General features: G+C 45.3%; 1 protein-coding gene across 5 annotated transcripts in view; it reads left to right on the forward strand.

Annotated features, from left to right (window-relative positions):
* Positions 1-16,230, forward strand: part of SMARCA2 (SWI/SNF related BAF chromatin remodeling complex subunit ATPase 2) — a 175,340-nt gene that overhangs the window by 92,080 nt on the left and 67,030 nt on the right. For all 5 annotated transcript variants that reach the window (XM_072839584.1, XM_072839609.1, XM_072839585.1 and 2 more), the window contains exons 24-27: positions 227-390; positions 6,240-6,467; positions 10,023-10,100; positions 14,864-15,082. In XM_072839584.1, coding sequence (XP_072695685.1) covers positions 227-390; positions 6,240-6,467; positions 10,023-10,100; positions 14,864-15,082 — 689 coding nt within the window. The remainder of the gene's footprint in view (positions 1-226; positions 391-6,239; positions 6,468-10,022; positions 10,101-14,863; positions 15,083-16,230) is intronic.

The raw sequence follows: 16,230 nt of genomic DNA on the forward strand, positions 1-16,230 counted from the left end.
CGTTCTTTCTTGATTTGAGAAAAGTCTCTCTCTCTTTTTTTTTTTTAGACGTTCTGAAAGAAACGCTCAGAGTTTCTTTCAAAAGAAAAAGTACAAAAACCTCAGAGAATTACCTCACCCATGCCACGGAGGAGTCTGTTTCTCCAGGAGGCCGGCCGTTCTCTCTAGCTCCGTGCCATTTGCAGACAGCACTTAATTGGCAGATTTTACTTTCCTCTACCCATAGGCACCACCAAGTCTGAGGACCGTGCTGCTTTGCTGAAGAAATTCAACGAGCCCGGGTCCCAGTATTTCATCTTCCTGCTGAGCACCCGAGCGGGCGGCCTGGGCTTGAACCTCCAGGCAGCTGATACCGTGGTCATCTTTGACAGCGACTGGAATCCTCACCAGGTCTGTCTGTCTCTGGCGTGGGTGGCCAAGCGTCCCTGCCGGACCTGGAGGGACGACTTGTCAGTGTCCTCATTCACATTTGCGGGAAAAAGCAGATTTCCCAAAGAGCGGGCCGTTTCTCTGGGCGGCCCTGCACGCTCTCTGGCGCGTCCCCCACCTCCCTCGGAGCCCAGCTGGTGAGACATCTTACTCAGCTTTCCCTGCGCCTTGGCAAGGCTCCACCCTGGGGCACAGGAACTCAGTCTCGGCTTGGCTTTAACCCCATCTCCCGGGGTTGACCCCAAAGCAAAGGAGGTTTGGTTATAGGATAAATCACAAATGCTCCAGAATAGGGTACGCCTGGGTGGCTCAGTGGTTGAACGTCTGCCTTCAGCTCAGGGTGTGATCCCGGGGTCCTGGGTCCTGGGTCCTGGGACTGCCCCCGCGGGGAGCCTGCTTCTCCGTCTGCCTGTGTCTCTGCCTCTCTCTCTGCGTCTCTCCTGAATAAGGAAAATCTTTAAAGACAAAAAAGCTCCAGAATAAAAAACAACAAACTAAACATTGATTGCACCCTGACTCTGCGCCATCCTCCTGAGGTGCGTTGCTTCATTGCGTTTCCACAACCCTGTGAGGTTGCTAACATCACCAGCTGCCTCCTTCCAGTCACCGACAATGAGTAGTCCCCAGAAGCTGTAAGTAAGAAGTTCCCGCAGGTCGAACAATTAGCATAGCATCGTTTGTCTTTTAGTCTGTGTGTTTTGATTAACACTGCCATCAGAGAATATTCCACGGAGCATCTACTAGTAAGTTCTTGGAGACGGGTAACTTTACAGTTATCATTTTTCTAGGAACACTTTGGTGATTGAGAAAGCCCAGGAGAAGGGGCCCCTCGTGGCACACCTGGGGTTGCCTACATCACTTGGGGAGATCGTGCACCTGCTCCTACGAAATTGGGTGGAATGATGTTCATCGGGATCGGATTCATTTTAGAACACATGTGAATTCAAAATAGCAGAAAAGGAAAACGGCAGGTCTCCCGTGTGACTATGACGCACGTCAGTCTAACCCCGGGCAGCTCACTGTGCCTCGGTTTCCTCAACTGCAGGCACGCTGAGTGGTACTCCCTTGGTGGGCCGTGGTGGAGCAGAGGACAAGGCTCAGACCACGCACTGGGGGCAAGACACGGAGCCCGAGCTGCACAGTTATGAGAGGGCTTTTTAACACCATGCACACCTGCTTCCCATTCCCTGCCACCCAGTTTTGTAGGTGCTTCCCAGACTTCTCTAGACCTTTTCAAAAGCTCCCCAGAGATTCTGGTGGCGTTTCTCTCATAGCCGAGGAGCGCTAATGTCAGGAACCAACCAGTGGTTCCACGCCTTGGGTTTTGCAGTGGAGCTGGACTCCTGCAGGGCTCGCCACTCATTGTATCTGGGCCAGTACATTAAAGAAAGTTTCTCTGGAAACATCTGGCCCTTGGAAAGGGTTTGGGAGCCACCGGCACAGTATATCAGCTCCAAGTCTTTGGGAAATATTTTCTCTTTTCCAAAAGATTTTATTTATTTATTCATGAGAGATATGCACAGAGAATGGCAGAGACACAGGCAGAGGGAGAAGCAGGCTCCATGCAGGGAGCCTGACGTGGGACTCGATCCAGGGACTCCAGGATCATGTGTGGAGCTGAAGGCAGACGCTTACTGCTGAGCCACCCAGGCATCCCTTTGGGAAATATTTTCATATATTTTATATATGTTTAAATCCCACGTTGAGTTCCCAGGCACAGGTGCAATTCTTTTTTTTTTTTTTAAGATTTTATTTATTTATTCATCAGAGACACAGAGAGAGGCAGAGACACAGGCAGAGGGAGAAGCAGGCTCTTCCTCACAGGGAGCCCAATGTGGAACTCGATTCCAGGACCCCGGGATCACGCCCTGAGCCTAAGGCAGATGCTCAACCACTGAGCCACCCAGGTGCCCCTCACAGGTGCAATTCTTATTCACGTGAAAGACCAACAGTTTTCCCTTTGACTGTTGTGAATTCAGCATTCATTCCATATTTCACTAGTGGCTGCCAGGCCACAGGCACTGTGCTCGGCCGGGCATCTAGGGGAGGAGTAGGAGATTCATCTCCTCCTGGGGTGCTCAGTGTGATTTAGATCAGCTTACCTCTGCTGCCTGAATCTTTACTGAGAAAAAAAATAGCTTGTCTATAGGCGAATGGAAGGTTCTCTAGATTTTATCTTCGGAGGTTAGCACATCTGTGGCATCTCTGCTGACCACCTGCTTTGGCACAGTGCAAATTCCAAGTGCCAGAGGCATTCACTGTCTCTGGAGATGCTGATTTACCAGGAAAGGGATGCTGGGACATCCATGCCCCGCAACACCCCCCCCCCTCTCTCACACACACACACACACACACACACACACACAAACTTACAACCATTAACTAAAGGTAGAACTCCAGAACTAAGTAAATTGCACAAGCATTGAACAACTCGTTCATCTTTCACTGTATTTGAACTAAAATTTAGGCAACAAAACACTCGGGACCTCAGATTTCCCCTGGCCTAATTTACCATAGATTCCTCGCACTGGGGCATGTATTTGTCCAAATGTTTTTATCTGCCATAGTAGATTTCACTGCCACCTGATTTGGGCAGCAGGGCTGACCAGATACTTCATGCCTGTCACTTAAACATGGCCATTAGTTTGTGCAGAATTTTTTTTTTCCTTTTCAAAAGTCAGTGATCTTAGGGTGATAGAGTGAGTATTGATTTTTCCTGTAAAAGGTTAAGAGAACTAACTTTCCCTGAGCAACGACCCTGCTAGATACTACAAGGCAGTTTGCGAACCTAACTTCATACCTAGTCCTTGAAATAATTTCCACATCAGGAAACCAGTCACTATTAAGTTGTCTGTGTCTGTCTGGGCGTGAATCCTGGCTTTGGGCTCTGTCCACCCTGTACCCCTGCATAAATGCTGCATGGTCCCCAAAACAAAAGGTGTGGAGCTCTTTTTACTGTGTTAGCTTCAGCATGCATTGAAAAAAAACAAAGAGTCTGTAATAATTCTTTGTCATGTTGAATCAAAATTAAGGCACATTGACCAAATAGTGGTTCTGTTTGATAGAAGTCGACAGGTTGAAGATAGAGACTTAAAAGTCGGTAATTGGAGGCCTTCACTAGATGTAGAGATAGAACATATACATGTGGAATCAGCAATAAAATCCCTTGGGATTACTGAGGCTCTCATGGCCAAACTGTGGATTGGAAACGTGGGTTGGTACTCTTCTCATTAGCCTGTGGAGCTGGAGTTGTGTTGTTTAGACAGAAGGGCCAACCACAGAGGCCTTGGGAGGCCCTCTCCTCAGGCTACGTTCTTGTCTTCAGATATAATCACACCTAATTAGTGTGACAGAGTGTCAGACCACCAAGATCTCAGAAGTATCGAAGAATTCATCCAGTAGTGACAGCACGTATTTCTTTGTCACCCTATGCCCTCCCTCCCCATTTTGGCGTAGAGGCTCACAGGCTTACATTCCATAGACTTCTTCAGCCTAGAAACGCTCATTTTTGCTATTTTCCAAATAGATGGTTTTACACAGGCAGAAACCACTGTTGCCACCACAAAACAGAACAAAACAGAACACCTAATTGCAGCCAGCTTCCGAGGCTTCAGACTCGTGACTGTGTTTGTAGATGACCCGTGCCCTCTGCCTCCTTGCCTATCATATTGTGCTGCCACCAGCTCTTAGTATTTTTGTGATTTATCAGCCTCTTCCAGGGCAGAGGTCAGCAAACTCACACCTGTGGGCAGAATCTGGCCTGCCACCTGCTTTTCTAAGACCTGCCAGCTAAGAATGGTGTTTTTCCCATTTTTAAGTAGAAAAATGTAAAATGGAGAAAAATAGATGATGTTGGTGATCATCCTTTTGGTGAGAACAGTTGCGTGCTGTTTGCCCTCGGCCCAGACAACCTGGAATATTTGACTATTACCAGATACTTGCTCTTGAGCACATTACAGAAACAGCTCGCTGACCCCTGTTTTAGAAGAGAATCCAGAGGTTGACAGCACACGACTTGCCATCTCGGCCGCTGCTTCACCATGCTGGTGAGCATGTGTTGAGAGAGATGATTGAACCAAGATCTTGTGAATGAAGTTTAGGGTTCTGCCCCCCAACTTTGGATTCTACTTATCTGCCTCACTTTCTCCTCTTTGGAAAACCCTCTAATTTGGAGAGGTGCCTGCTACGTTCATGATTCAGCTGTCTGTTATTTAATATTATTCAGACATCGTTCTGAGGAACAATTTTTGCCTCATTAGTCATCTCATCATAAAAGTCCCTGCAGCAAAGATAGGTCTCCTAGGCAGACTTTGGCCTGTTGTCACCTTATGCCACGTGTATGACCAGGAAACTCGTCTGGTCAAGAGGATGGGCTTACAGCTATAGAGCATCAGCTCTGTGCAAAACCAGCTGCTAGGGGTGTGGGATACAGGGAACAGACTTTTGCCCTAAAAATGTAAACAGGTCTAATGGGAGACACATGGAAACCACTACTTAGCATTGGCGCAGAGACCATCACCTGGACCAGAGTGACTGAAAGTGACAGACCAAGAGGTTTTTAGTGTGTAGCATCAAGAACAGATAACTCGGCCTTACAGGTTTACGAAGGTTTTTTTTATTAAAAGATTTCATCAAAACTGTTTTCTTCTTATAAGAGTAAAATATGTATAAAGGGATCCCTGGGTGGCGCAGCGGTTTGGCGCCTGCCTTTGGCCCAGGGCGTGATCCTGGAGACCCGGGATCGAATCCCACGTCGGGCTCCCGGTGCATGGAGCCTGCTTCTCCCTCTGCCTGTGTCTCTGCGCCTCTCTCTCTCTCTGTGACTATCATAAATAAAAAAAAAAAAAAAATATGTATAAAGCAGAAAAAAGATGGTAAACCACTTGAAAGTAAAATGAGGAAAATTCAATAGTGACTGTACTCTCGTTACTTGGGAATGTCGATAACGTTGGCATGGCCTTCCTGCCTTTTCTTGGTATAGGTAAATATGAGCATATAAGATCTTGATGTACATACTTCTGTGTAACTTGTAGTTTTTACTTATCAGAGCTCCGTGTCATTAAATCTATAATTGATTGTACAGTAGTGTACATATAGCATAGGGTACACACATACAAAGACTAATTTTTTTAACCAATGTGTTATTGGTTGAATGTTGATTGAATTCTGCTTCTTAAAAAAATTGTAAATACACCCTTATCTATAAATCTTTGTGCACATCCATGATTATTTCCATACATAAAATTTCGGGAGTTAGGGGCCATACCCAGTCTTCACTCTTGATAAACAGTGCCAGATTTTGGTCCCCCAAAATGTGACAAATTTAGTATTCCACTAGCTAGCAATCCTTTTCATTCCCCAAACTAACGGTTGCATCTTTGGTGGAATTAGATCCCAGGAGATCTGCCACCAGAGCAATCCCTGTACTTACAGTGTGTATGCATAACATTTGTATGTATTAGTTCATAGATACTTAAAAATTCTTCTTTAACACTATACCAGTGTCTGTGGTCTCTTGCAATTTAAGGTTATAGGTAATGTCAAAGTCCTAATTCTGACATCGAATGTATTGGGTTTTTTGTTTGTTTTGCTTTTTTAGCTAAGGCCTCCTTCTGGTGGCCAAACGAGCCAACCTGAGCCCAGCTTCCGTCAGTTAGGGCTGAACTAACTTGCCCATGTTAAAAATGAAAGCAAAGTCTTTGATGAGCACGGGTGGGTTAAATAACCCTCCTCACTTCCCTCTGGGGCCGGCGACTTGTTTTCTCGGCCAGTGTGCACTGGCCCTCACAGCGTGTTGTCCTCCGTCACAGGATCTGCAAGCACAAGACCGAGCTCACCGCATCGGCCAGCAGAACGAGGTCCGGGTGCTGAGGCTGTGCACGGTGAACAGCGTGGAGGAAAAGATCCTCGCGGCCGCAAAGTACAAGCTGAACGTGGATCAGAAAGTGATCCAGGCGGGCATGTTTGATCAGAAGTCTTCGAGCCACGAGCGGAGGGCATTCCTGCAGGCCATACTGGAGCACGAGGAGGAGAACGAGGTATTCCAGAAAGCCAAGTTCATGAAATCCAACGGTGACCTTTTGTCTCCGAAGGATTAAGAATGACCCCTTTGTTCTTTGAAGAATTTCCCGGGCTGACTTTAATTAAAATGAATAAATTAGCTGCTATCTTCCATCCCAAATGCAGAAAGCCTCTGAAAGTTATCCAAGCCAGTGTCTTAAAAGCATTTGCAAGAGGGAGCGCAGGGCGCAGCCAGTGCAGATGTCAGAGGTGCCCCCCTCCGGCACCTGATTGGATTGTAAATACTGCCTTCTGTAGGGAAGGCACAGAACTGCAGACGGGCCTCCTGGTGGGTTGGGGGTGGGGGACCAAAATCTGGAAGGAGCCAGGAGGAAGGGCCCCTCTTTGCCTCTCTCTCTGCCATCCCCCAGGGCCCTCTGTTGTCTTTTGCCTTTTGATTAAGCACTTCAGTGTGCTTGCAGGACAAGCCGTCACAGCCATCTTAACTTACTTACTTGTACTCGGAGAGCAGGACTCTCACCTCCAGTTCAAATTTTTCTGTAAAAACTGACCAGAAGCTGAGAAAATGACTGGGGGCAGCGGGGGGGCGGTGAGGGGTACGGAATCTCTCTTTTCTTGGGAAGATTGTCCAAAGAACGCATTGCTTATGTTTCTCAAGGAGGGGTGGGGATGGTCTTCAGGTTGTCACTTGTATTTTTTTTTTAAGATTTTATTTATTTATTCATGAGAGGCACAGAGAGAGGCAGAGACATAGGCAGAGGAAGAAGCAGGCTCCCTGCAAGGAGTCGGATATGGGACTCGATCCCTGGACCCAGGATCAACCGCTGAGCCACCCAGGTGCCTTGTATTTTTTTTTTTTTTGATTGCCAGTTTTGATAATTCTGCAGTAAATTTTCAACCCAAGTGGATTTGAAAGAGATCAAAGACATCATTCTAATGTAGTCCAGAAAACGGTGCAAAATATCAGTACCAACTCCTATCATAAAATTGTCTTAGAATGGACACATTTGGTTCGATGTCCCTGTATTTGTAAACTAAAGAGTGAACTATTTAAGGCATTAGAGATAGCTTGACTTTGCCTTCAGTGGGATATATGTTTTGAAATCTTCTATAAATTATAAGCCAAATTCTTTTAAAAGCCTCACATACTTTTTTTCGCCCAAAACGAGTCTAAATGTAAAGTAGATCTTGATATTTAAATGAATCCTGAAAGGAATCTTTCTGCAAACTGAAGAGTACTTTTTTATCGTGCATCTTCCTAACTTGTCGGTCTTATATATTTGGTTAGTTATATATTAGATTTCATTAAAATAATGAAAAATAGATGTACACAGACATCCATATATTGACACACATTTAAAAAATATTTATCTTGAGAGCCTGGGTGACTCAGTCAGTTAAGCCTCTGTCTTCAGCTTAGGTTGTGACCCCAGTATACTGGGACCGAGACCGAGTTGGGCTCCCTGCTCAGCAAAGAGTCTGCTTCTCCCTCTGCCCCTCCCCCTGCTCCTGTGCTCTCTCTGTCTCTGTCTCAAATAAATAAAGTCTTTAAAAATAATAAAAATAAATAAATAAAAATTTTGATCAAGAATAGTTCACCACTCTGATTCTTAAAATTGAATAGTTGATACAGTCTTGATTCTTGAAGCTGAGTATTTGGTACAAATTTAGAATCAGGTTTTTGGGTGATTTTTTTTGTTACTGTGTATACACCCAGAAATTTAAAAAATAAAAGAGGGGAGTGCCTGATACATATCATCAGGACGCAGGTGTGGGCAGAGCGGACACTCAGCCCAAGGTCTCCGCTGTGTTTTTGCTTTATGTGTTTTACGTAGGCCTTGTGGAAACAGAAGCTGGCCTGGGTTCGATGGGGTGTGTGGTAGCCTGGAGCTTTCCAGCCTTCCTAGATTGTGGGGAGATGCCAGTGTCTCCCCGCCCTGGGGGCTAGCAGGGCTGGACTGGAGCAGAGTCCAGGTCCACTTGCTTCTCACTGCCAGCAGCCTTGCTGGGGCTTCTCGCGCCTTCCAGACTCTCAATATGTCAGACATGGTACGGTTTTCTGGGCGTCCTGTGTGATGTGAAGATGTTTGGGGACATTGATAGACTGCAGTCAAGGGCTCTGGCACAAATATTGAGGCCCCTGTCTGCAGGGCTGACAGGCCATGAAGTAGTGAGGCACAGAGAACCCGGGAAGAGACTGCCCACCTCCCAACCACTCCAGTCTCTGGAAGGTCAGGCCACTGCAGGCAGGCTTCTTGCCAGTTTACAAGAGAATCTTTTCATATCCTCAGCACAGGGAGGTCCAAGGGCCCCGTTGTGTAGGCAATGAGTGGATCCCATGCGGTTCTGGGTATAGATAGAGTGGGCAAAGCAGCCACCTTTTCACCAAAGGATCTGTTAACCAGATTCTTTGTATGGTGAAGTATCAGCCCACTGTCAGCTAGTCTTTGTCAGATGAAATATAGTATCAAGACAAATCGACTGTAATCAGTCTAGAGATGGACTAGAATAGAAAGCTTTTTACAAGTAATTATTAGCTTGAATCATTAGATTTTTGCTTTATGGAAATGCATTCATTTCTAACACAGTCCGAAAGACATTATCTTGGGAAGCGCCAGAGTTATCTCATTTAAGCTGCTCACACACTCCTACTGTTTCTAGAACAAGGTGCCTCGTTTTGAATGTATAATCTGGGAAATTGGATGTTTGAAGTTCTGGGTTTTGCTAATACCCTGAAATTCTCCATTTGATTTTCAACACGCTTAGCCAGCATATGATAAAAATAATTTTGGAAGGTAAGTTCTGTAGCCTCTGCCCAACTTTTAAAATCATGTTTTTCTTCAAGGATGGAAGTCATCACATGTCTAGAGAACTTGAGAACTTGGTTTCTGAGAAATTTGCAGAGAAATTTTTTTTTTAAATTAAGCATAGTTGATGGGAGGTTTGTTAGGGATACATTCAGAGGTGTCCCATCTGCAGCTTTAACCATTAGAATAATAATTCCCACTGAAAGACACTGATTAAACCTATCTTAAAAGCTCTACATTTGACCTATCTATATGATTTTTAAGGTCTTGTGGCATGCCTCATCACAAACTTCCACATATGTGTGGTTTTTGTAAGGCTTTGAAAATAAGCACTTACATGTGGATTTAAACTGATAGAAGGATTTACACTTCCTCCTGTTCATTTCCTTACTTAACTCTTAGGACTTCTCTTCAAAGTGAATGTCACACCCATCTTACAGATGAGGTCATTGAGGCGGGAAGACATTAAGTATCTTTGTTTTAAAAATCATGGAATCAAGATCCACACCCCAAAAAACCAGGATTGTTCAGAGTGTATGTACCACGTTTCTTTTCTAAACAGATTTTTCTCTGGCAAGACTGTCGGAATAGCTTGCAAAATAATGATAGTGACCTTTCTCTTTTCTTTCTGGCTTGAGAAAGGGATCCCTGTGATCTGCAGGACAGATGCACTTTACCCCTTTGTACCTCGCCTCACTTGCCCGAGGCCCCCGCACCCACCCCCCCACCTTGAAGCCTGTTAAGTCATTCTGTTCTTAACCCCAGGAAGAAGATGAAGTGCCAGATGACGAGACTCTGAACCAGATGATTGCCCGGCGAGAAGAAGAATTTGATCTCTTTATGGTAATATCATAGAAACTCACGCACCTTTTTCTGTTAACATGAGATGTCTGGAGCCTGCGTGCCCTGGCGGGATTTTGCTTGCAAAGCCTGTGTCTTTCCGTTGGTCCAGAGGCTGCAAACTGGCTGGATTTAGCCTGCAGACATATTTGGTTTGGCCCACGCAGTGTTTTTTTGAAATTTCAGATTTGTTGCCAACGTAAAAAGAATCCTGATTTCCGGCTTCTCTTGGAAAATGAGAATGGGCAATACCAGGCCCGTGTCCCTATATGGAAGCCACTGGCTGGGGCTCAGGAGCAGCTGTGCCCTCTGGGCAGGCCATGTGGTCCACAGCTTCGCCCCAGATCCTCCCTCTCCCCCCGCCCCTCACCACCCCCATCCCTGCCCAGCTCATCTGGGATTCCAGGCCAGCGTCACTCAGGAAACCTGCCCTGCTCCTCCTGTAGGTTAGTTTACTACCATTCCCTCCCAGTCTCCTTACTGGATCAAAACACATATTATGCTGTCTGTGGGGTGAGTGGATACCAACCAGACAACAGGGTTGGGCCTCTCCTTCATGTTGAGGAGAGCTTACCGAAGGGAACAGGAACTTTCCAGATGCACATCAAGGTGTCGCCTTCACTGAAAGATTGACAGTGGTTGGATTTCCCTGGTCCGGACAGATAGAAAAGAACCTTGACCTTTGAGGATTTAACACCCGTGGTTTCAGCCTTGATGTCGTGTGCTATGTGGTCATGTGTAATCTGCTGAAATCCGCATTTGATTTATGTGTGTGGACTGTCACAAGGTCCGGCTGTGCAGGAGCAAGCCCCTTGGTGAACGAGGGAGGCCCTCAGGAGTGAAATTTTGCTGCATCCTTAAGGCATATGCATAACTATTTATCTCTGCATCCCCGATGCTCAGAACAGTTCCTGGCACATAGTACTTGCTTAACAAATACTGATTGGATGGATGGCGGTACTTGTAAAATTTTAGGCCTTGCAAAGATGTCAGCGTGAGGCAGGACATAGAAAGTTGCGAGGCTCCCTCCGGTGCCATCAGTTATTTTGATTTTGGTGACATTTCATGTGATTGCGGGATGAGTGACTAAATGTGGACTGTAACTGCTCTGCGGCTTGAATGCCTCACACCCCCAAATCAGACACCCGCCCCCTGTTTGAATGCCCTCAGGCATCAGACAAGCAGTTTGCAGGAGTGAAACAAGTGGAGGAGTGGATGGGTGGGTGGCTGTGATGAACTGGAGCTACATTGCCTGAGGGGGATGGAGCCCTAAGCCCCATGTAGCCAGGAATTCTAAATTTCCAAGAGAAGCTGGGAATCTCGGTTTTTCATGTGCAGTTTCTGCATTTCAAAATGTTTGCAGCTAAAATTCAATTTTTTATTATGATCTAATACTGCAGGCCAAACTAAATAGGACTCTGGGCCAGATACGACCCACAGGATTTTTGCATCCTCTGGCTTTTTAGTGCAGACAGTCTGAGAAGGGAGCTCCAGCTGTGTGGTGGCTTACATTATTTTTGTGACTTTGTGATTTTTGTCTAGGGAACAGTGGTTGTGTCCACACATAACAATTCCAGTATAAAAGACACTTAATTCTTTCTCAGGGCTTAGGTAGCCGTGGGAATAATTCCTAACCTGAGATGTGCACTCCCCCCCTTCCTAAGTGAACCCTCCTCAGGGTGGTCCATTTTGGATAGAAATGATGCAACAGGGTCATGTAACAGCATGGCCAATGCAGGGTGTTCCTGGAACCTAAATTTCTTAACTCTTAATTTCTGTTGGTCACCACCTTTATAGATTGATCTCCACTGAGGGACATTAGAGATACACATAGGAAGCAGATATGTTTTCTCTCCTTGAGGAACTTATTACATTGTGGAGTTCTTATTACAATGTAGATTACTGTAGATTCCTGACACAGGGGCAATGGGCCCACAGCTTCGCTGGCTGCTCACTGATTGGCAGTAATTCAGCATGGCCACAGCCTCAGATACTCTTGAGTCCCCGAGAACGAATAAGCTGCCTGTCATTATACAAATTAGATTAGGCCCCGAGATGGAGATTTCCATCAGCAGCCCCAAAGTGGGGAGAAAAAAAAGAGTACTTCTCTTTTTCTGACTTTTGGGCTGGGGATTTGTAGAAATTGAAAGCCTCAGGGGAAAAAAAATTTGAATGTCTGGCTGAGGCTCAGCTTTCTTTTAATTTGGGACTACTTTATCATGCAAAGAACAGGCTTAGAACAAGTGAAACTGGCTAGGGAGCACTTTTTTATAGGCATCTTGATTTCGGGCATGTTCTGCTTGTTTCCTAATGGTTCACTTCCCATTTTTGGATTATACAAATTTGGGGTTTGGTTGTTTTGTTGTTGTTGTTTTGTTGTTGTTGTTGTTTTAAATCTAAGCAGCCTGCTGCCTTTGGCCAATTCACTGTGCATTAGCACCTCCACCAGGGGTCAGGAAATCAAATTTGAATCTTTGCCAACTACTCTGATGAAAAGGTTCAGTGAGACACAAGCAAGCTAGATTGGATTTCATATATTTAACCTTTTTATCCCTTATTATTAAAAAAAGTTCTCTATGAAAAATTTAATATAAGTTTATGATTTATCTTAGATACTGTAGTTAAATAACACACATCAAGCAAGCAATCTCTTTAAAATAAGACCTTTCTTTTGAATATTTTTCTGATTTTCTTCTAAACATGGGACCTCAGAAACCGTTATCATTCACTCTGATCCCCTATAAATTTTACCTAAAAAGATCTTTGACACATCAGGGTATGAATGTGAAACATTCTGATACCGTACAAGCATGAAACTTTAAACTGCTATGTTCCCTACAAAGGCAAGAAGTACTTTTTAAAAATAACTGTCCTTGTTAGCACAACGTTTATTATCAGGTCTTAAGCCAAATATATTCACGTCGTACCTGAATTGTAAATTAGACTTACTTGAATATCAACTTCGGATTTTGTGCTGGTCTTCTGCAAGTAGAAATCTCTGGGAAGAGATGCAACCATCAGAACTTTAAGCTTATTAAGAAGTACATCAACCTTTTCGAAAAGAAAAAAAAAAAGCAAGTGCAATTTGTTTTGTTATATCAGATTTTTTATGTCACTTTGCTTTTTATTTTTGATACCGATTTTTTATTTTTATGTCAGAAAAGATTTCTGTTCCCAACTGTAGACAAATACACGGCTTAAGTCATTTTAGGAGTTCTTGGTATAAATAATGGCGGTGGTCAAACCAAAAACTAAAGTGGCAGTATCTTGTCATCTCAGTGGAATACGTTAACCAAAAAAAATGTTTTTTTTTCTTTCTTATTAGCAATCTAAAGTACTGTTAGGAGGTCACTCTGAGAAGCCCCTCTGCAGATTGCATTGTCAGCAAGGCATTCTGTGTGCTACCAGTGCAAGTTTGGTGGATCCCATTTCTGATACCAGAGCATTAGGAGTCAGGATTAAGAACAGCCTCTCCAGCTAACTATAGCACATGACAGAACAGGATGGCCACATTTATCTACCAATGAGGCTCCCCCAAGCTGCAGGCCTGGCCCATCTTGGGAATATAATGATTTCCAAAAATGTTGAAGCCTAGTTTAAGGGACTTTGAACTCGAATATCTATGTTGATCTTAGAGGTCAAGTTTGGATTTGAAGAGAAAGTTCATTTATATTTTGTTGCCGGTTTTAGTTCTTAAGAAACGGTTATGTTGAATCCCTGTTTCATTACGGTAGAACCGAACGAAGAAAGGGGAAAGGTAAATCATTTAATGGTTAATGGTCTATTCGGTTGTAGCAAGCGATATATGTATATATAACATATATGTAACTAACATATGCAGCGATTCAGTGCAGGTTTGATTTGCTTTTTTAGGCCATCAGATTGTTTGATAACGAGTTAGAGCCAAGTGTGTGGCACTTAATTTACTTACAAGTGCACTGGATTTTTAAAAAAATAAAGCAAGAGGTGGGGACGTCAGCATTTTGAAGTCTATGAAAATGTATGAAAGGGAGACACGTCCCTTATAACCTGATGAGTTGCAATGAGATTGCATCTGAGCTTCTTTTCAGGTGCTATACCATTTTTGTAGGGGCCAAACTTTTTTTTTAAAAGAAAGCTGGAGAGTTGAAGGACATTCCTTTCACAGAGCCCACGGTGCACCGAAAATTCAATACACCCATGGCCGAATGACTAATCAAGCCATTAATGGGCCTGCATGTCCAAGTCTGAGGGTGGCCGCTCTACAGTGACAACTTGGGCCCCTGACATTTTTTCCTGGTTGTCTAATTAAAAGCATGAGCCCTATTGAGTAAAAGGAAGTTTTCTTAATGAAGTTTCTCTTTTACATGCTCGAAGAGTACTTTTATGCCAGGGCAGCAGTGAATTCTATCTCCAGGGCTCATATTTTTTGAAATACATCCCCAATTGGACATTTCTCACCACTACTTAAGGGGGAGCATTGCGTGCACACAAACCAAGCACAGGACTCTTTAAAGAGTGTATTTTAAATGCATGCATTTCAAAGATGGGGTATGGGGTGGGGGAAGGGAGGGAAGAGATTTTACCTTACAGAATCTCTGCGGGGACCGCCTGCTTGAGGAATGAGCCAGAACTAGTCAGCCAGGATAGAGAGACTTTATGGGAAAAGCAGAAAGGGACCCTGAAACCATAAGGAGGTGACTCGTGCAAGTTTTGTGTGCTGTGAAATCGATGCTGTGCAGAATCCCCTTTTCCCACTGGTGAAAAACTTTTGTTAATGCCTCCAGCGTATGGACATGGACCGGCGGCGGGAAGACGCCCGGAACCCGAAGCGGAAGCCCCGCTTGATGGAGGAAGATGAGCTGCCCTCCTGGATTATTAAGGATGACGCCGAAGTGGAGCGGCTCACGTGTGAAGAAGAGGAGGAGAAAATATTTGGCAGGGGGTCTCGCCAGCGCCGGGACGTGGACTACAGCGACGCCCTCACGGAGAAGCAGTGGCTGAGGGTAGGTAGTGGCTTTCTTACCTGTCCTGGCCAGGTGGATGCACCTGCCGGCTTGAGCAATCTGGGGCCCAGGGGCAAGCTGCGAGTGAAAGCAGAAGGGGCTCTTGAGCCCAGGGAAGGTCATCTCGCTGTTGCAGTGGACTCTTTCCGTTCCAAGGCAGGGCCTTGAGTTATGACGAAGACTGTCTTGCGAGGGCAGCGTTGGCCGTTGGAAGCAATGAGACCGCTCACGTCTTATGACCAGTTGCCTGGTCTTGCATCACTGTCAGAGTTAGAATCAAAATGTGGAAGGGGGCCTTAGAGATCTTTCTGGTTGTTCCCCCTTCAATTTTGTGGTCTTTAATCGGAGTTTTACATTTTCAAGGCAAGCAGAGATAGTTTGGAGACAGAGGTGTTTTCTAGCAGCATTGTTATTTCCTAGACCCAAAGAAATTAGAGCTGGAAGGTGTCTTTGTACTCTTGGTTTGAAGGAGTTGTGGCCCAAGGAAATTAGAGCTGGAAGGTATCTTTGTATTCTCCTGGTTTTACAGACGGAGCAGTTGTGGCCCAGAGAGGTTCAGTGACTACGCCAGGTCACACAGCTGGCTAGAAATAAGAACTTGTGAGAGCTGAAGCATTTGTGTGCTCAATTTTGGCTCTTTGGATCTGTCTGTCGCAGGCCCAGGCTGGGGTCGCTGATGCTTGGAAATGTTATTCTGTAGTTTGGGGGCTCCGCCACCCTTTTTGGAAGATGGTGATTTATCATTTTGCCCTAGGGATGAAATCTCAGAATGTCGCCCAGGGAGCAGAGAAGTATCCCAGTGCCCCCAAGGAGTGACAGGTGTGAACGCCGCCGAGAAGCTTCCCTTTGGAGGTTTCGCCCCACTTGGCCTGACGGGGCGCAGACCTAGTACCGGTGGTTGACGGCACTCTGGGACCCTGGGTAAAGCAGGACCAGAGGATGTGCGCCGGAAACAGCTCGTTCGGGGTGAAAACCAAACAAAACAGAAGCTGTGGTTGTGAGTTGTTCGCTTTATCGAAAGGGGATGCGGCCCCCGAGCTTTGTGAACCACGGCTTCTAGGACCTAGGACAGAAGAGGGTGGGTGGGTGGAAAGGCACTGGGAAGTATTTCTGAGATTGGTTATCAAAGGCGGACAGGTCTTGGCTCC

Source organism: Canis lupus, chromosome 1 (assembly GCF_048164855.1).
Source record: "Canis lupus baileyi chromosome 1, mCanLup2.hap1, whole genome shotgun sequence".
Taxonomy (NCBI): Eukaryota; Metazoa; Chordata; class Mammalia; order Carnivora; family Canidae; genus Canis; species Canis lupus.